Source organism: Cervus elaphus, chromosome 11 (genome assembly GCF_910594005.1).
Source record: "Cervus elaphus chromosome 11, mCerEla1.1, whole genome shotgun sequence".
NCBI classification, from domain to species: Eukaryota; Metazoa; Chordata; class Mammalia; order Artiodactyla; family Cervidae; genus Cervus; species Cervus elaphus.
Window position 1 is genome coordinate 6,284,576 of NC_057825.1, and position 20,703 is coordinate 6,305,278.

At 54.2% G+C, this 20,703-nt stretch overlaps 1 protein-coding gene across 2 annotated transcripts in view; it reads right to left on the bottom strand.

Annotated features, from left to right (window-relative positions):
* HMCN2 (hemicentin 2) overlaps positions 1 to 20,703 on the bottom strand; it is a 173,403-nt gene that overhangs the window by 43,312 nt on the left and 109,388 nt on the right. For both annotated transcript variants that reach the window (XM_043916716.1, XM_043916715.1), the window contains exons 45-61: positions 19,870 to 20,151; positions 18,552 to 18,719; positions 16,826 to 16,939; positions 16,325 to 16,411; positions 12,307 to 12,498; positions 10,374 to 10,547; positions 10,143 to 10,256; positions 9,495 to 9,637; positions 8,978 to 9,128; positions 8,176 to 8,391; positions 5,442 to 5,555; positions 4,635 to 4,822; positions 3,337 to 3,433; positions 2,419 to 2,580; positions 2,115 to 2,228; positions 1,155 to 1,357; positions 379 to 460 (exon numbers count right to left, since the gene is read on the bottom strand). In XM_043916716.1, the coding sequence (XP_043772651.1) occupies positions 379 to 460; positions 1,155 to 1,357; positions 2,115 to 2,228; positions 2,419 to 2,580; positions 3,337 to 3,433; positions 4,635 to 4,822; positions 5,442 to 5,555; positions 8,176 to 8,391; positions 8,978 to 9,128; positions 9,495 to 9,637; positions 10,143 to 10,256; positions 10,374 to 10,547; positions 12,307 to 12,498; positions 16,325 to 16,411; positions 16,826 to 16,939; positions 18,552 to 18,719; positions 19,870 to 20,151 (2,601 nt within the window). The remainder of the gene's footprint in view (positions 1 to 378; positions 461 to 1,154; positions 1,358 to 2,114; positions 2,229 to 2,418; positions 2,581 to 3,336; positions 3,434 to 4,634; positions 4,823 to 5,441; positions 5,556 to 8,175; positions 8,392 to 8,977; positions 9,129 to 9,494; positions 9,638 to 10,142; positions 10,257 to 10,373; positions 10,548 to 12,306; positions 12,499 to 16,324; positions 16,412 to 16,825; positions 16,940 to 18,551; positions 18,720 to 19,869; positions 20,152 to 20,703) is intronic.

The following is a 20,703-nucleotide window of genomic DNA, read 5'->3' on the forward strand; positions in this document are numbered from 1 at the left end:
TTTTAGGGGTCTGTCCCAGTGCTCCCATCCTGGGCCCTGTGCCTGGCCATTTCTAGACACAGTCATGGCAGACCATAGATGGGGCGCTTTCTGCATGCCTAACAGGCAGGTCCTATTTTTGGCTCCTTTTACTGCAGGTAAATCTGAGGCTCAAAGGGACAAGGTCACTCAGAGCAAGTCATCAGTGGAGTCCTGTTAGGATCCTGATCTTGTGCCTGATGTTTTCAAAAAAGATCCTGAGCTTTTCAGTTCCAGATCTTGTGCCCTAAACACTCAGCAACATGCTTCCCTTTTCAGCCACTGCCCTTCCCATCCTTGGGAGCCCCGTGTGCTGCCAGGGGTCCCACAGTGGTGTTTGGAGTCTGGTCCCCAGCTTACCCTGGACCGTGAGGCTGAAGGCCCGCATGGCCTCCCCGGCTGCGTTGCTGACTCTACAGCTGTATAAGCCTCTATCCGACACCTGGGGCAGACAGAGCACGTGACGTCAGTGTGCATGTGGTGGGGGTGGGCCCCCCAAACCTCCAGGCCCCAGAACCTTCCAGAGCAGGACTCCTCTAGGATACTGGTCATGCCTGGGAGACCCAAGAGGGAGATGGGACTTTCCGGCCTTTCCCAAATTCTAGAGATGCAGGAGAGATGAGAGGAGGTGGGTACAGAGGACCCAGACCCCCCCCTCCCCCGGGTCTGCATGTCAGCTGAGCCAGGGCGAGAAGGTTCCTTCACTGTGGGGATGGAGCTGAACCCAGAGAGGGGAGCCCTGGGTACAGTTCCAGAGGAACAGCAAATATTCACCCAGTGAACACTTGTGGGTATCTAATCCACCAGGGAGGGGGGTGGCAGGTAGAACCAACTCCCCGGGAGTCATAACCAGAGGGGCCTGGAGAGGCTTCTGGATCCTGGGGAAACAGGCAGGCGGCAGGGCCTGGATCCGCTCAAAGTCGTTCTGGGGGCCAGTGTGGAGCCGGGCCTGGGATCCGGGGCTCTTTCTGCATCTCCCACCCCCGAGGCTGCTAATCACCTTGGACCGGGGTTCTTTGGGCCGAGGAGGAAACAGGCCCCACATCCTGCCACCCAGATGCCCGCCTCCCCCTGGTACACCAGGAGGTGACAGCCCCAGGGCTGCCCGGGGCTGCCCGCACGACCAGACAGCTCACCTGGGCGTCCTGGATCTCCAGCCTCTGCCCACCCAGCAGAGCTTGGATTCGCTCTGCCAGGACCAGGGGCTGCCCGTCCTTCTGCCAGGCTACAGTCGGCGCGGGGAGTGCGTCTGTCTCACAGCTCAGGACAGCCTTGTCCCCCGCACTCACCAGGACCGCATCCTGGGGTCTGCTGGGCACCTGCCGGAAGGTGGGGGGAACTGGGGCAGGAGACGAGCCGAGTGAGGGGCCAAGGCCTTCCCCTGTCCGCCCCAACCGCCCCGCAGGTTAACCGTCTATGGAGAGAAAGGGTCACACAGCGGACCCCACCCCAGGGGACGGTACTGACTCAGGGGGCTGGACTAAGAGAATCCAGGCCGGCACACCGAGGACCTGCTGGGTGACCTGGGAAGTGCCTCTTGCCCTCTCTGGGCTCAGCCTCCCAGTTGGGGTACATGCATGCTGAGTCACTTCAGTCGAGTCTGACTCTTGCGACCCCATGGACTGTGACGCGCCAGCCTCCTCTGGCCATGGGATTTCCCAGGCAAGAATACTGGAGTGGGGCTCTGTTTCCTCCTCCAGGGGATCTTTCCGACCCAGGGATTGAACCCTGCATTGACAGGCGGATTCTTTACCAGTGAGCTACCAGGGAAGAAGTCCTGGCGCTGGGCTAAATGCTCACATACCACCATCTAATCCTAAACCAACCATCACCTTATAGTGATGGGAGACTCAAGGCTCAGAGAGAGAGTGACTTGCCCAAGGTCACAGACCAAGGAAGCACACCGCTGAATTTCAAACCCAAGGGCGTCCAAGTCTTAATAACCAGGAAGCTAACCCCACGGTGCCCCTAGACACCACTGCAGCAGAACGCACGGTGCGTCCCCGGCTCCCCCGGGGCCGGCTGCCCCTCCCCTGACTGTGCTGACGGAGGGGTGTGAGGGCTGATGGGAGGAGTGGGGGACAGACGGCACGTACCCAGCACGCTGAGCTGCACCAGCTTCTGGTCTCGGCCGGCGGCGTTGAGGGCCTCACACATGTACATCCCAGAGTCCGACAGCTGAGCCCGAGCCAGCTGCAGGGTGTGGGTGCCTGCCAGGGGTGGTGGTGGGAGGATGGTGGGCAGCCAGCGCTTGGCACCAGGGAACAGGCCCCAATCCCCAGACCCCACGCCCGCAATCCTAAAGCCCTGCCAGACCCCCCGTTCTGTCCCAGGTTTGGGGAGGCTACTCGGCTTCCCCACAGAGCCTCCAAGCCGAGCCTCCAGCCTCAGTTTACCCACCAGGCAGGAGGAAGCCCTCTTCTCCCAGGGAGAGGGTCCGGCTGTCCTTGTACCACGTGACCTCGGGGCTGGGGTGAGCACGGACTTCGCAGGGCAGGGAGACGCTGCTGTTGATGGTGGTGGTGATCTGCTCCGGGTTCGGACCTGTGATTCGTGGTGGGACTGTCCCCACAGGGCAACCGAAATAAAGAAAGACGTGACAATGCAGACCGGCAGGGAGCCAACGGCCACAGGGTGATGCACGGGGCCTCCCGGGGCTCCTGGCACTTCAAACCAGCTCTTGTTCGTCTCCCTCATCTTGTAGAGGAGAACTCGGGGCTCAGAGATCAGAGAGGGAGCGTCATTTTTCCAAGGTCACTCAGCTGCTCAGTGGCAGGGCCAGAATATCCATTCAGTTCAGGCGTGAGTCCTAGACCTCGAGTGCCCAACGCTGTCATCCCTCTGCCCCTGAGGCCACAGTTGCCCCACGTCTGGAGCCAGAGCTCTCGGCCCCGAGATGCACATGTCATAGGAACGCAGAGGTTGAGAGGGCTGACTCCGGGGCGGGGAGACCCCCACCGAGTAACATCTCTGAGACTGTTTCCACGGCCCTAAAATGGGACCCACCTCTCGGCCTTGAGCCCAGGAAAGTAAGTGCTCTCAGAGTAAATGATCAATCATGCTGCTGGAAAGGCCTCGAAAGAGCCGTTCTTCTGAGAGCTTCCAAGGTTGCTTAAGATGGTTTCTAGTGGCCAGGGTCCCCCAGAGCTCTCTGTCCTGGGGTAAGGCTGGCAGAGGCCGAAAGCCCAGGATGCTGGAAAGACCGTGGCGCTCTGCCTGCCTGCCTGGTGAGCCCATGGAACGCGCCACGGCCGACTCAGAGGACCAGCCCCTGCTCAGCTGGGGAACCCGCGGGGGCTGCCCGCTCGCCCGGCTCACCTTGCACCCTGAGTGTGAAGAGTTTCTCTGCAGAGCCCGCCGGGTTGTCGGCCACACACATGTAGCTGGCAGCATCAGCCACTTCCGCTGTGGAAACCTGGGGGTGCATGTCGCCAGCCCGATGGCTCTGGGCCCCCCAGGAACTGCGAGGGCTCCCTCCCACCCATCCCAGGCACGGCAGGCACCAGGCGGAGCCCCCTCAGAAGACCACCTTTGTCTACACGGAGCAATGCTTAGGGAGGTCACCTCACGTCCAGCTAGGGCTGTCTGTGACATTGGGGGGTGTGGGGCTGACAGATGAGTCCCTGTAGCAAACTGGGTGGTGACCACGGTCCCCTCCCCCAGCCCCGGGGAGGGTGCTCTGTGCTACACTGGGCTCCAGGGGTCCCTGTAGGGGTGTCTGGATGCTGGGGGTCCAAGGTGCTGCCTGAGGTCCCAGGTGCCCGCACTGGTCTGTGGGCATCCGATGGCCTTCCTAAGGAAGGCTGCTCTGTGCCACGCTGGCTCCAGGCATGCCAGCCTCTGCTCCTTTTCAGGGGCTGCGAGCAGCCCTCCAAGGCTCCTCACATATGGTTCTTTGGTGAATTAAATAATTAAGTAAAAGTGAAAGAAAGTGAAAGTGTAAGTCGCTCAGTCGTGTCTGACTCTTTGCGACCCCATGGGCTATACAGTCCACGGAATTCTCCAGGCCAGAATACTGGAGTGGGTAGTGTTTCTCTTCTCCAAGGGATCTTCCCAACCCAGAGATCGAACCCAGGTCTCCCACATTGCAGGCAGATTCTTTATCAGCTGAGCCACAGGAGAAGCCCAAGAATACTGGAGTGGGTAGCCGATCCCTTCTCCAGGGGATCTTCCCAACCCAGGATAATTAATTAAACCCTGAATTAAATCCCAGGGGTTCCAAGACAGTTCCAAGCAAAGAGCTTCAGATGATGGTAGTTCGTTGGTCCCCAGACAAGCAGAACTGAGTCACTGTAGCAGCTACCTTTATTTATTTCTTGATCATGCCACAGGGCATGTGAGATCCTAGTTCTCCAACCAAGGATCGAACCCATGGCCCCTTGCAGTGGAAGCACTGGAAATGCAGTCTTTTTTGCTTTTGTTTTTAAATAAGTTGTTTTTTTTTTTAAAGTATTTTTGGCCACACCCTGCAGCATGGGGGATCTTTGTTCTGCCCCCCAAACTAAGGGTTGAAGCCAAGCCCTTTGTTGGAAGGAAGGCAGAATCTTAACCACTGGACCGCCAGGGAAGTCAGCCGCTGCCTTTAGCCGGAGCAGGGGTTAGGGAGTTGCCCTGACCTGTAAGATTCGCCCGTCTTCCAGGACCTGCAGCCGTGGGCTTGGGGAGAAAGGCAGCCCATTCTGGAGCCACGAGATGGTGGGCGCAGGGTTGCCCAGGGCTGGGCAATACAGGCTGACGGTGCTGTTGGCATTGACGGTCACCTCCTCTACAAGCTCCTCCGTTTCACCCAGGATCACGGGTGGGGCTGGGGGCGGGGAGAAGAGGGTGAGGAGTGGGCAGCCCCCTTGGGAAAGGCCCCAGGAGGAGCGGGGTGTGGAGGCGAGAGCTCTTGGTGCCAGGTGCTGGCTGGGGCTCCTTGAACCCTGCCCACCAAGCCCTTCCAAGCCCTGAGATGGCTGAGGAATCCAGGCCACAGAGAGGGCTGTGGTTCACTCAGGGTCACACCGCTAGCAAGCAGCTCATGTGTGCTGAGTCACTCAGCCGTGTCCAACTCCACAATCTCATGGACCGTAAGCCCACCAGGCTCCCCTGTCCCTGGGGTTCTCCAGGCAAGAACGCCGGAGTGGGTAGCCATTCCCTTCACCAGGGGATCTTCCCGACCAGAGGACGGAACCCATGTCTCCTGCCTTGCAGGCAGACTGTCTACCGTTTGAGCCACCAGGGAAGCCCCAGAAGCAGCTCACTTGGAATCCGAACCCAGTCTGGTTTGGTTTCAGGGTCCGAGCTTGTAAGCCCTGCGTCATCCACTTTGGAGAACGGCAGGACTACAGCTGCTCTCTACTTGGCCCCCTTCTGGGGGGCCCTCACGGGGCCTTAGACCTGAGCCCGCTCCCTGCCGCCCGCCCCCAGGCTGGGCCACTCACTCAGCACCAGCAGCTCGTAGTGTAGCCAGTCCTCACCCGCCTCGTTGGAGGCCCTGCATGAGTACCTTCCCGCATCCTCCGCCCGCACCAGGGGGATCTGCAGGACCCGGCCTCCTGCAGGGACATGGGGGTAGACAGAGGTCTCAGTGAGAACCAAGAAACCTGCTCTTCCCCCTGGAGGGGGCCCGGGACACATCACCGCCCCGCTCCCCACACTTCATCTGTGACACGCAGAGAAGCACCTGCTGTGCCCGGGGCCACGGTCGGTCGAGAGGGTCAGTTAAAGCGGTAACGGCTTGCTCTGCACCAGGCCCCAGGCTCAGCACGTCCCGGCCTCCCACTGGGTGCTGCCACTACTCCCATCTTACAGATGGAAAATCTGAGGCTTCCTAAGAGTACCTGGCAGGGCTGAGCCCAGCCCCTCGATGAAGGCAGAGAGCTTGGCACAAGCCTGTGCAGAGTCTCTCAGGAGGCTGTAGTGGTTGGAGGTGGGGGCTCTTGAGGGGCGTCACCTGGGACCCTCTGTGATCGAGAGCCAGCCAGGACCAGACTCTGGCATCGAGGGGGGCTGGAACTGGTGTCTAGCAGGAGCGGGGTTCGGGTCACTGTGTGCTCAGGATCCTGGGTTGCAGGGTGGCCAACCCAAGATGTGATGGGCTGTGAGCAGGGTTAGAAGCAGGGGCTCATTATATGCAGAGCCAAGGGGTGGTAGCCTGGGCTGGGGAGGCCGTGGCCATGGTCAGGGGAGAGGTCACTTAATGTGTGAGATTAATCTATGATCAGGGCCAGAATTAAGGTCAGTGGTGACTATGACCACTGTGTGCCCAGGATTAGGGGCTCTGTGGCCAGGGTCAGAGGCCAGTGGTGGGATTGGGGGGGTCAGCATTGTGACTGAGCTCTCTGTGGCCCCAGGTCAGAGGGCAGTGGCCAGGTTAAGGGGTCAATAACATCTTTCTGTAAGCACTGCCTCTCCCAGATCTCCAAGGGGTCGCCTTCTTTCACAAACACCAAAGTCCAAACCCTGCCATGACTGTTCATCCTACAGCCCACCTCATCCTTCCCTCTACCACCGGCGTCACCACGGACCCACGCCTGGCAGGCCACCGTGTGACCGCAAGCCAGGCGACCACCCTAGCGGGGCTCTGTGTCTGGGACTCCTCCCAGTCCTGGACCCCGCCGGGGAAGCCAGGCCTTTCTAAGCCCCATCCCCAGAGCCCTCTAATTCAAAGCCGTCCGTAAAGAACTATGCTAAGACAAAGCAGTTGTTTAGGCAGGACACGGAAGCAAGTTAGATGCCCATCAACTGATGAGTGAATAAAAAACATGTGGTACATAAGCACAATGGAATGTTACTCAGCCATAAAAAAGAAGGGATTTGAGTCAGTTCTAGCAAGGTGAATGAACCTAGAGCTTGTTATATACATAGTGAATTAAGTCAGAAAGAGAAAAACAAATATGGTATATTAACGCATATATATGGGATCTAGAAAAATGATACTGATGAACCCATTTGTGGGGAAGGAATGGGGACACAGATGTAGAGAATGGACTTGTGGACACAGTGGGGGAGGCAGAAAGTGAAGCCGCTCAGTTGTGTCCGACTCTTTGCGACCCCATGGACTGTAGCCCACCAGGCTCTCTGTCCATGGGATTCTCCAGGCAAGAATACTGGAGTGGGTTGCCATTTCCTTCTCCAGGGAATCTTCCCGACCCAGGGATTGAACACAGGTGTCCCACACTGCACGCAGGCGCTTTAACCTCTGAGCCACCAGGGAAGCCCAGGTGGGACAAATGGAGAAAGTAGCATCAGCATAAATACAAAATATCCACGAGATAGATAGCTGGTGAGAAGTCACTATGTAGCACAGGGAGCCCAGCCTGGTGCGCGGTGAGACCTGGAGGGATGCAGTGGGGGAGGGGAGGAGGCCTGGGAGGGAGGGCTGTACTGTATGATTATGGCTGATTCACGTTTTGCATGGCAGAAACCAGTACAACACTGCCAAAATTAAAAATGTTTTAAATATCAAAAAAGAAAAAGTGTTTATGTTCTTAACAAAAAAGCAAGTAACTTTAAAAGATTCTTTACCAACTGAGCTCTCAGGGAAGCCCAACTTTAAATAAACAAATATGTAAAGCAGGAAAAAGACATAAGAAGGTCACAGGACAACCTGAAGGGGTGGGAGGTGGGAGGCAGACTCAAGAGGGAGGGACATACGTATGTTTACGGCTGAGTCGTGTTGATTCGAGTTGATTATATGGCGGAAACCAACACAATGTTGTAAAGCAACTGTCCTCCAATTAAAAATAAATAATTTTTTTTTTAAGGTCACATGAGCCATGATCTTGGATCCTGGGTGGGCATCAGAGCCCCATGAGAGCTTCTTCAACATTTGGGGTCTTAATAAAGGAACTGCCCCCTCCCCCCGGAAAAAGGGGCCAGGACATTACAGATCTCGAAGCCCAGAGGTGGGCGTGGTGCAGATGAGGACCTCTGTTCTAACCAGAGGCAGAAGGGGATCCTGTTCTTGCCTTCAAACTAGTAAAGGACTTCTAGCCCCAGTTTATGAAAGGCGGCTGAGGTCCAGAGTGGTCAGATGCCCTGCCAGGGTCAGACGGCAAGCAGCAGGCCGGAGACCTCAGGCCGCAGCGAAAGGAGAGGAGGCCAGCTCTGGTGTGGGAGTGACCCCGGCGCCTGCCTGTACAAGGCCCGCACTTCCACGCAGCCCCGGCCTACCTTGCAGAATAGACACCCCGTCCTCGATGGAGAGGGGGTGGTCCTCCCTGAACCAGGTAAGCTCCGGGGCTGGCACCGCATTGGTGTCGCAGTAGAGGTAGGCAGGGTTGTTCTCCACGACCTCCCGGTATTCCGTCACCCGACCCCGGGCCTCTTCTTCCCGGAACGGGGTCTCAAAGACTGCAGTGGCATCGCTCTTGTGGAACATGGGGGGTACTGGGGAGCAGGGGACAAAGCCGTCAGGACACACCATTGAGAGATGGGCATGAAGCTCTGCTCAGAGATTCCCGTCCCAGCCTCCCCCGGGCAGGGATATCCCACCATTCCAGCCAATCCCTTCCATCAAAGCAGTTTTTGTTTTTGTTTTTTAATGGTCTTTTTTCTTCATTATCAGCTATTTTTTTTTAAGATCTTTTTTTCTGATGCAGACCATTTTTTAAAAGTCTTTAGTGAATCTGTTACAATATTGCTTCTGTTTTATGCTTTGGTTTTTTTGGCCAGGAGGCCTGTGGGATCTGAGTTCTCGGACCAGGAACCCACACCTGCTGCATTGGAAGGGGAAGTCTTAACCACTGGATCACCAGGAACGTTCCCTGATCACCCATATTTTACAAGGATAAAACTAAGGCCTGGGGGGCAGTGATGTCCCGGTCCCCAGGTCAGTTCATGAAAGAGCCCAGGCCAGGGTTCAGGGGGGCCAGACGTGCAGACAGCGATGAGAACAGAGCCCTCCTGCCAGGCCTCCCCAGAAGCACTGACATCCCCCAAGTCCCACTGACCCCCGCCCTGTGGCCCCACTCACCCTGGATGAGCACGTTGAAGTCCTGGTCATCCTCGCCTGCCACGTTGGTGGCCACGCACAGGTATCGCCCAGAATCCGAGACCTGCGTGGGCTGGATCTGGAGCAGCCGTCCTCCACCGAGGATGCGGACACGCAGGTTGGGGGTCACGGGCTGGAGGTGGAAAGAGGGGGGACGGAGGTCAGGACTGAGGGGTAGAAAGCACCCAGATAAGTGTACTTACATTTTCACATGATTTTTAAAACACCACACAAAGTGGTCAGAGCACCCTGACAATTCTGTAACACCAGACCCACAGAACATAAAAATCAGAAGAGAATTCAGTGAGTGAATATAGGGTTTCATGTTTATGAGACTTGTTTTCTATAAAGAGTTGAACTTCTTATTAAAATATAAAGGACGGGGCAGGGCCCAGGACAGCTCTGGGGCCTGCTGCTATGACTGCCTTTTCTGGAAGGTTCTGTGGATGACGGGGACCCAGACTGAGAATCTGAGGCCACCAGGGGCTCCTGATCTTACCTGTCCGTCCTTGTACCAGCTGATGGTGGGTGGGGGCACGGCCCAGCACTCACACTCCAGGGTCAAAGTGCTATTGACCTTGGTCTTCACTTCCTTCACGCTGACCTCCCCCAAGGGGTCATCTTTGGAGATGGAAGGGGGAACTGAAAACCATAAAGGAGTCTGAAGAGCAGGCCGGGAGAAGAGGTGTTGAGACCCTACACTCCCCCTGGCCCCTAGGCCCATCCCAGAAATTGGGGGCTGGCTCCCCAGAGTAGAGGAACAGAGAGCCTGGAAGCCCACCTGCTCCTGGGAAGAGATGGTTATGGGACAGGGCAGGTCTGAGGCAGGAGAATTCCTGGGGTGACCTCTGGGGACCCTTCCGGGGGTACCAGGTCTCCAGCTGTGGGCGCTATTATTGCACTGCAGTGTGAGTGGCAGAGGAAGCCAGGACTGCTGTGGGTCTAGGCATGCACATGGCCCTGTCCTAACTCACTGGATCCCTCCTCCTAAGCTCTAGGCCCTGAATGAACCGAGCTGGCCTGGCTGGCCAGGGACCATCAGAGGAGACAAGCCACGTGAAGGCACCCGGGGTGTCCAGTGCAGCCCCGGCTTTCCCGGGCAGCCTCCTGCCCCTCCAGCTGGTGCCCTGGAGGGGCCCTGACTCACTGAGGACTTCCACGTGGTAGTTCTTCACGGCCTCGCCCAGCTCGTTGGTGACCACGCAGGTGTACTGGCCCGCGTCTTCCTTCTGGGCATTCAGGATCTGCAGCCCGTGGGTGCCTGCTTGGGGTAGGGCAGCGGTCAGGGTCACCCCCTGGTTCCCTGCCTCTGACCCAGCCTGAAGACGTGTCACCTGCTCTCCGCCTCTTTGCCCCCCCATCCCCTCGAGGGCATCACCTGGGAGCAGCTGGATGTTGTTCGAGGCCTCAAAGGGGGCCCCGTCCTTCATCCAGGTGATGGTGGGGGAGGGAAAGGCCAGGGCCTCGCAGATCAGAGAGATAGGGTTGTTGATGGTCACGGTCACCTCCTCGTCCACGCTGTCCTCCGTCACTCCCAGGATGGTGGGAACCACTGCGGTGGGGCAAGGGGTGTGCTCCTGAACAGGGATCCCCCACCCTGAGCCCGAGGACCCAGGAAAGTCTGAGACCCTGGTGCTGGGCTTCGGAGCTGTTGTTTGCATTACACAGATGGGAAACGAGGCTCAGAGGAACCACGTCCTGGGCTGCCAGACTTCAATTCAAGCCTTGGTGGCCCAGAGCCCAGGCTCTCCCTTGCTAAGCAATATCATAGGGGAAGCTGGCCTCTGTCTCCCCAGTGGGCTCTTAACATCCATGCGTGTGCAGGCTCAGTTGTGTCCAACTCTTTATGACCCCGTGGACTGCAGCGTGTCAGGCTCCTCTGTCCACGGGATTTCTCAGGCAAGAACACTGGAGTGGGTTGCCATTTCCTCCTCCAGGGGATCTCCCCGACCCAGGGATAGAACCCCGTCTCCTGAGTCTCCTGCATTGGCAGGCAGATTCTTTACCACTGCGCCACCTGGGAAGCCCCTCTTAACATCCAGACATCTGCTCATTTAACCAGCATCTTCCCAGTTCTGTGTGTGGTTCCAGTTTGTACCCTGCTCTGAGCAGAGGTGGGGGTGGAGTTCTGTTTTCTGCTGAGTAGAATAGCTCTGCTTTCATTGGTCCCCAAATATTCTCTTTCCACTCCTGCTGGGGACCCTCCTTTTTACCAACACGCAGTTTATTTTATTTTGTACTAATTAATTTTGGCTGCCCTGGGTCTTTGTTGCCACGGGCGGGCTTTCTCTAGCTGTGGCGAGCAGTGGCTAGTCTCTAGTTACACTATGCAAGCTTCTGTTTGTGGTGGCTTCTCCTGTAGCAGACCTCAGGTTCTAAGGTGTGCAAGCCCAGTAATTGCAACTTGCAGGCTCTAGACCTTGGGCTCATAGCTGTGGCACGCAGGGTTAGTTGCCTCAGACCACGTGGAATCTTCCAAGAGCAGGGATTGAACCTGAGTCCCTTACATTGGCTGGCAGATGCTTAACCACTGGACCTCTAGGGAAGTTTTGTGCTGTGCGTGCTAAGTTATTTCAGTCATGCCTGACTCTTTGTGACCCCATGGACTGCAGCCCGCCAGGCTCCTCGGTCCATGGGATTCTCCAGGCAACAATACTGGAGTAGGTTGCCATGCCCTCCTCCAGGGGATCTTCCTGACCCAGGGATCGAACCCGGGTCTCCCACATTGCAGGTGGATTCTTTACCGCTGAGCCATCTGGGAAGTCCTACCAACAGCATTTTGAGAAACAGATCTGTCTAATCCTCTAGAGCCCTGTTTCTCCTAATGAGACAGCTCATGCTGATAGCTCTTGGGAGAAGGACTCCCTGGGTGTAAGCCCCCACCCTGAGGCCTGGAGTCTTGTCACCTCCCTAAGCCTCACAGCGTCATTGGTGACCGGGGGACAAGCACATCTCCCACCTCCTAGGGTTTCTGTAAAGATTCAGATAGTCAGCGTGACTCCCTGGTGGTCCAGTGGTTAGGACTCTGCCTTCCAGTGCACGGGGTTTGGCTTCGATCCCTAGTTGAATAACTAAGATCCCACATGCTGCGGGGTGCGCCCCTCCTCCCCCATTCAACTAATCAGGCCTGTCCAAATGCCTGGCTTGTGGTAGATGTTTAGCCAATATACCTGCTATTATTACTTTTGTTGTTGCTGACATGGAAGAAACAAAAGTAAAGTGCTTTGTGGGAAGCTGCCTGTAAGGAGGTGGTCACCTTGGTTTTCCCTTCTGCTTGAACCTAGGGTCACCAGGAGATGTTCGGCACTTACCCAGGACGCTAAGCTGGAAATGCTTGGTCTTCTCCCCTATGGCATTGGCTGCAACGCAGGAGTAGTGGCCCGCGCTAGACAGGTTGGCCTGGAGGACCCATAGGAAGGCTCCATCTGGAGAAACGTGGTGGGTGTCTCCACTAGCTAGGGGTCGGCCGTCTTTGAACCATGTGACCTTGGGCTGTGGGTGGCCTGTATGCAGAGGGGAGAGGCAGGTGAAATGATTCAGCAGGTTTTGACCAGGTCAAACCAGAGGTCAGAGGCTGCTCCGAGATGGGGTGGGAGACATCGTTCTCCATGTCAGTCCAGAGGCCCATACGGCAGGGCAAGACACAGAAGCAGCCATCACACCTGGCCTGGACCCTTTCCTATGTGATTCGGTTACTGTTTCCTTTCCCAGGTTGTGGGCAGGGATGGCTTGGTACAGACAGGCAGAACATAAAGGCAAATTATTCCTTCCATCCATCCATCCATTGTCCATTCATTCATCTACCCATCATCTACCCATCCATTCATCCATTCACCTACCCATCTACCTATCCATCCACCCAGTCATCAACCCATCCATCTACCCATTCATCAACCCATCCATCCATTCATTAATCTATCCATCTACTCATCCATTCATCTACCCACCCCACCCCATCCATCCTTTTATCCATTCATACATACACACATTCACCCATTTATCCATCCATCCATTCATCCATCTCTCCCAGGCCACAAGCATTAATGGGAGCTTACTTTGCCAGGCACTTGGGGAACCACGGTGACAAGATAGTTCTTGGTTCTCATGGAGCTCAGAGCCTGGCTAGGGTAGACAGATGTCATAAGGCCACTATGGCCAAGGGTGGTCAATGCTGGGACAAGGGAGAACTAGGACCTTGTAGGAGAACAGCCGAGAAACGCCTCCAGAAAGAATGAAGAGACCCAGTTGTGGATGTGACTGGTGATGGAAGTAAAGTCTGATGCATAAAGAACAGTATTGCATAGGAACCTGGAATCAAGGTCCATGAATCAAGGAAAATTGGAAGTGGTCAAACAGGAGATGGCAAGAGTGAACATCGACATTTTAGGAATCAGCGAACTAAAATGGACTGGAATGGGTGAATTTAACTCAGATGACCATTATATCTACTACCGTGGGCAAGAATCCCTTAGAAGAAATGAAGTAGCCCCCATAGTCAATAAAAGAGTCCGAAATGCAGTACTTGGATGCAATCTCAGAAACGACAGAATGATCTCTGTTTGTTTCCAAGGCAAACCATTCAATATCACAGTAATCCAAGTCTATGCCCTGACCACTAATGCTGAAGAAGCTGAAGTTGAACAGTTCTATGAATATCTACAAGACCTTCCAGAACTAACAGCCAAAAAAGAATTCCTTTTCATTATAGGGGACTGAAATGCAAAAGTAGGAAGTCAAGAGATACCTGGAGTAATAGGCAAATTTGGCCTTGGAGTACAAAATGAAGCAGGGCAAAGGCTAACAGAGTTTTGCCAAGAGAACACACTGGTCATAGCAAACACCCTCTTCCAACAACACAAGAGACAACTCTGCACATGGACATCATCAGATGATCAATAACAAAATCAGATTGATTATATTCTTTGCAGCCAAAGATGGAGAAGCTCTATACAGTCAGCAAAAACAAGACTGGGAACGACTGTGGCTCAGATCATGAACTCCTTATTGCCAAATTCAGACTTAAATTGAAGAAAGTAGGGAAAACCACTATACCATTCAGGTATGACCTAAATCAAATCCCTTATGATTATACAGTGAAGTGAGAAACAGATTCAAGGGATTAGTTCTGATAGACAGAGTGTCTGAAGAACAATGGACTGAGGTTTGTGACATTGAATAGGAGGCAGTGATCAAGGCCATCGCCAAGAAAAAGAAATGCAAAAAGGGCATGGTTGTTTGAGAAGGCCTTATAAGTAGCTGATAAAAGAAGAGAAGTGAAAGGCAAAGGAGAAAAGGAAATATACACCCATCTGAATGCAGAGTTCCAAAGAACAGCATGGAGAGCTAAGAAAGCCTTCCTCAGTGATCAGTGCAGAGAAATAGAGGAAAACAACAGAATGGGAAAGACTAGAGATCTCTTCAAGAAAATTAGAGACACCAAGGGAACATTTCATGCAACAATGGGCACAATAAAAGACAGAAACAGTATGGACCTGCCAGAAGCAGAAGATATGAAGAAGAGGTGCCAGCAATACACAGAAGAACCATACAAAAAAGATCTTCATGACCCAGATAATCACGATGGTGTCATCACTCACCTAGAGCCAGACATCCTGGAATGCAAAGTCAAGTGGGCCTTAGGAAGCATCACCATGAGCAAAGCTAGTGGAGGTGATGGAAATCCAGTTGATCTACTTCAAACCCTACAAGAGGATGCTGTGAAAGTGCTGCACTCAATATGCCAGCAAATTTGGAAAACTCAGCAGTGGCCACAGGACTGGAAAAGGTCAGTTTTCATTCCAATCCCAAAGAAAGGCAATGCCAAAAAATGCTCAAAATACCACTCAATTGCACTCATCTCACGCTAGCAAAGTAATGCTCAAAGTTCTCCAAGCCAGGCTTCAACAATATACAAAACATGAATTTCCAGATGTTCAAGCTGGATTTAGAAAAGGCAGAGGAACCAGAGATCAAATTGCCAACATCTGCTGGATCATCAAAAAACAAGAGAATTCCAGAAAAACACCTACTTCTGCTTTATTGACTATGCCAAAGCCTGTGACTGTGTGGATCACAATAAACTGTGGAAAATTCTGAAAGAGAAGGGCATACCAGCCCACCTGACCTGCCTCCTGAGAAATCTGTATGCAGGTCAAGAAGCAACAGTTAGAACTGGACATGGAAAAACAGACTGGTTCCAAATTGAGAAAGGAGTACATCAAGGCTGTATATTGTCACCCTGCTTATTTAACTTACATGCAGAGTATATCATGAGAAACGCTGGACTGGATGAAGCACAAGCTGGAATTAAGATTGCCAGAAGAAATGTCAATAACCTCAGAAATGCAGATGACACCACCCTTATGGCAGAAAGCGAAGAGGAACTAAAAAGTATCTTGATGAAAGTGAAAGAGGAGAGTGAAAAAGTTGGCTTAAAGTTCAACATTGAGAAAACTAAGATCATGGCATCCAGTCCCATCGCTTCATGGCAAATAGATGGGGAAACAATGGAAACAGTGAGAGACTATTTTTGGGGGCTCCAAAATCACTGCAGATGGTGACTGTAGCCATGAAATTAAAAGACGCTTGCTCCTTGGAGGAAAAGTTATGACCAACCTAGACAGCATATTAAAAAGCAGAGACAGTACTTTGCCAACAAAGGTCCATCTAGTCAAAGCTATGGTTTTTCCAGTAGTCGTGTATGGATGTGAGAGTAGGACCATAAAGAAAGCTGAGTGCAGAAGAATTGGTGCTTTTGAACTGTGGTGTTGAGAAGATTCTTGAGAGTCCCTTGGACTGCAAGGAGATCCAACCAGTCCATCCTAAAGGAGATCAGTCCTGGGTGTTCATTGAAAGGACTGATGCTGAAGCTGAAACTCCAATATTTGGCCACCTGATGCAAAAAATTGACTCACTGCAAAAGACCCTGATGCTGGGAAAGATTGAAGGCAGGAAGAGAAGGGGACGACAGAGGATGAGATGGTTGGCTGGCTGGCATCACTGACTCAACGGACGTGAGTTTGAGCAAGCTCCTGGAGTTGGTGATAGACAGGGAGGCCTGGAGTGCTGCAGTCCTTGGGGTCACAAAGAGTCCGACATGACTGAGCGACTGAACTGAACCAAACTGAGGACCTTGGAGGCTGAGCTCCGCAGTCAGATGAGTAGGGAAGAGTGTTTGTGGCAGAGGCATAGAGAGTGAAAAGTCCAAGATGCCAAGAGACACTTTGCAGGGAACAGCAGGGTAGTGGGCCGGCACGCCAGATCTCTGAGGACCCCCTCCTTCCCACAGCTGCCTCTTCACCCTCCTCCAGTCTGCTGTGTGTCCCTTACCTGAGACGTTGCACCTCAGCTGGGCAGTCTCCCCCTCGGGGACCTTGACTGCCTCCTCCAGGTCCTCCTTCTCAATACTGGGAGGAACTGCGAGAAGCAGGGAGGACAGACGCTCACTGACTGGGCCGAACAGCCACGGAGCAGGAAGCCAAGCGCCCACAGGATCTGTCTTCCTCCCCATTCCCTCACACCTGTTGCCATGGGGCAGGGGGTCTAATAAAAATTTGCAGCTGGCTGAGACAAATACCAGTGCCACTGGGAGAAGGCCCCAATCAGAGGAAGGCAGTTGGGTGGTATTGAAAATCTTTGCCCCCTTTCATCTTGGGTTGGTTCTGGATGTTTCTGGAAAGTTCTATGGCAGCCTCAGAGAAGAGGCTGCTGATGAGGCAAAGAAGACGAGGCTTGGTCTGTCCCTCCTGTCTGTACTGGGCCCACCCCCAGAGGCTCCCAGGCTGGGAGGAAGGATGGGTGGGCGCCTGTGAGAACCGGGTGGTGACGTACCCAGGACCTCCACGCTGAAGTTCCTCCGTGCCTCCCCAGCCTTGTTGCTGGCCAAGCAGGAGTAGAAGCCTCTGTCCTGCTCCTGTGCCCGGGTCAGCTTCAGCATCCAGCCACCTGGGAAGTGGGAGAGTGGGCTCCAAGCACAGCTGTGAGCAGCCTTCTGTCCCTAGCTGAGCCCAGGCTGCCCACCGGGAAGAGGAGCACGCTGGGCAGTATATTTAGATGTTTATGTGTCTGCCTCCCACAGTGTTCCATTCCGCAGAGAGGGAAACTGAGACCCAGAGGGTCAGCAGATGGATGGAGCCCTCTGGACATTAGTCCTTGCTGTTGTTTAGTCGCTAAGTCGTGTCCAACTCTTTTGCAATCCCATGGACTACAGCCCGCAAGGCTCCTCTATCCATGGGATTTCCCAGGCAAGAAAACTGGAGTGGGTTGCCATTTCCTCCTCCGGAGGATCTTCCCAACCCAGGGACCAAGCCCTCATGTCCTGAATTAGCAGCTGAATTCTTTACCACTGCCACCAGGGAAGCCTGGATATTAGACCTACGCCAGGGTAAACTTCCCTTAAGCGTCCACGGTGACTCAGATGGTAAAGAATCTGCCTGTAATGTGGGAGACCTGGGTTCAATCCCTGGATTGGGAAGATCCCATGGAGGAAGGAATGGCAACCCACTCCAGTATTCTTGCCTGGAGAATTCCCATGGACAGAGGAGCCTGGTGGGCTACAGTCCACGGGGTTGCAAAGAGTTGGGCAAAACTGATAAGCACACATAAGCACAGGGTAAACTTGACCCTGTTCTAGTAAGAAGACTCTGTCACCTGGCTACCCTCTCTCCTGTGGACTGACTAGAGCTGAAAGCACAGCAGCGGTTTATGCAATCCTGGCTCAGATCAGAATCCCATTCTACTCTGATGGACCTGGTGCAAGTCCACCTTCTCCCAAGGACCTCTCAGAGGTGGTTCACTCAGAGGTGAACCAGTTCCTCTCAGAGGAACACAAGGATCTCCTAAGACCAGCCCAAGGAAAGCAGATATACAGGACTTGTCATCACGGCTACTCCTGCACCCAGGGCAGACATCACTAATCGATCACCAGGCTCCTTCCTGCTGGACCCAGATGAAATCTCTGAATTCATCTCATCTGATGAATATTGCAGCCCCTACCAAGTGACAGGAAGTGATACACGAGGGGAAACTTATTTACCATCCCAGCTTGGACTGCATGGAATAATTGATGGGTCATTGAGGCTGAGCTTCAGTGGGCCTGGAAGTCCCTGCAAGATTCTGATGGGATACTGCCTCCTAAGCCTCAGTTTCCCCATTTGTATTCCAGCAAGAACCTTCACAAACCAGCTTTGTGAAGAATATGAGTATTCAGAGAAGAAAGTGCTTGGATCAACATTTCTAAAAGTTTGCTACAGCTCCATGGGAGGTTATATAAGCTCCATGAGATTTTTTTTTTTTTTTTTTGGCTACAGGACTTATCAGAACCTTGACTATGCAAATGGTTCCTGTGGGTCTCCAGGAAAACTGAACAGGAAGCCTTTTCCAGACTTATTTAAATCCTTTTTTTTTTTTCCTGGAGCACCTCATCTGACCAGTGTTTTGGGGTGCACTCTTGGGAGACTAACAACTGAAATGATTATCCCAACCATGCCGGGCAGGGCAGGATCAGAGATCACAGGCACGTGATGGACAGAGGCAGAAGCTGAGTATCAGACCTTACCTGCTAAGAGGTAGGTGTTCTCCCCAGGGCTGATGGGCTCCTCCCCGCGGAACCAGCGGACCTCTGGTGGTGGGACGCCCGTGGCTTCACAGAACAACGACAAGGGGTTGTGCAGGCTGGCTGTGACATTGGTCAGTGGGTCCAGGTCGCCGATGAGCTCTGGGGGCACTAGATACAGAGAAGAAGCCACGGTCAGGGTGCAGATGGGGGCTGTATGCTCTTTGCTGCCTCCCCACCGGCCTCCCCAAGCATTCCCACGGAAGGGGGTGAGTGGTGGCCACAGGCTGGACTCTGGCGTCAGGCTGAGGCCTCAGTTTCCCCGACCCCTCAGAGGACCGCCAGGAGAATCCGACAAGGACATGTGTGAAGCCCTTAGCTCAGACCCTGGTACGGAGCAAAACTGAGCAAAGGAGACAGAAATCAGAGCCAAGGGGAACACAGATGGGACCCCAGGTCAACACAGCAGAGTCCCCTTCAGAAAGGAAGCCCCACTCTATCAGGCAGGGACTGGTGGGTGAGGCCTGGGGTCCCAGCAATGCTGGCGATATGATGAGAAGAGCCTCCCTAAAGGACCCCTGCCCACCTCTCTCCTTGTCTCTTCCCACTCCCTGCCTCCACCCTGAGGTATGCAGTAGGAGCTCAGTAAAAGATTAGAACCAGGAGGCTGTTCTAGCTACTCTGCTCCAGGCCTCTGCAGAGTCTGTTCCCTCTGCCCAACATTCTTCCTCTCACCCCAGCTCCTGATGAACTCCAACTTAGCCTTTACATTTCACGTTTAAAAGTCACCTCCTATAGGAAGCTACCCTGACTTCCTAAGACAGATGACGGTCTAGCTGATCTCTTAGGAACGCTCAAATCCCAGCATCACATACAAACCATGCAGGATAAAGACTGCCCAGAATAGAGTAGGGAACAGCAAAGGAGAGAGAGAAAGGGGGACTTCCCTGGTGATCCAGTGGCTAAGACTCCAGGCTCCCAATGCAGGGGGGCCCAGGTTCCATCCCTGGTCAGGTAACTAGCTCCTCCCACATGTTGCAACTAAAGATCCTCCGGGTCTCAATTAAGTCCCAGTGCAGGCAAATAAGTAAACAAATAACTTTTTTAAGGCGGGGGAGAGAGGGAAGGTGGGAAGAGGGGAGGGGGATGAGGGCTCTTTGGAGCCTGTCCTGATTTTGAGAGCAGTGTTCGCAGCTTCCCCTGACAGCAGCCTTCGCCAAAGGCCTGGCTCCCGGCAATACAAGGAGGTGGCCCCAGGAACACGGAGTCTGAGGCCGCCATGCCCCTTCCTGCCCTCCTCCCGGAGGCTGCGGGTCCTTACCGAGCACTGAGAGCGAAAACCACCGCTCCGCCCTGCCGGCCTCGTTCTCGGCCACGCAGCTGTAGCGCCCGGCGTGGGCAGGCTGCGCCCGCTCCACGTGCAGACTCTGGCCGTGGTTCTGGAGCCGCAGGCCGGTCTGGGTCCCCACGGGCCACCCGTCCCGCTCCCACGTCACGCTGGGCGCGGGTTTCCCTGTGGCGTTGCATTCCAGGCTGGCCTCCTCGTCCTGAACGACGGACACGTCCGCGTAGGGCTCCGCGGGGCCGGCAATCTGCGGGGGAACTGGGGTGGGGAGAAAGCACGTCGTGGGGGGCGGTAAAGGGGGCTGTTGGGCACCAGCCTCAGGCCAGGCTCTGGGCTCGCCTCCATCTGGCCTGTGTACCCACTGCCTCTCGCTGGCCGTGTGACCTTAGCCAGGTGAGCTCACCTGCCCAGGCCTCCACTTTACATCTCTATAAAAGGATCACCAGGGTACCCCAGCCCCCTCTCCTATACCCTGGGAATCACGGGAGGGCCTGCCCTTTGGACAATGAGCTCACAGCACGGTGCTGAAGATTTGTAAGGACTTTTCTTCCTTAGAAGCCAGGGGCTTCTGAACAGTTGTTAGGACTGGTGGTGGGGGTGGGGGATAGTTCCACAGGTGGGATTTTCCCCGAGACCTTAGACAGTAGTTTTCTTGGTTTTATTTTCTAGAATGATTTTTATAAGGCCGAGATATTTAATTTTATCCCCCATAGGATAAGTAGATGGAAACTTTTGTTTCCATCACATATGGGAACTTCATATCAATTTTACATTTCTTTAGTTTCCAGCTGTTTCAAGCTGTGGTTTCCC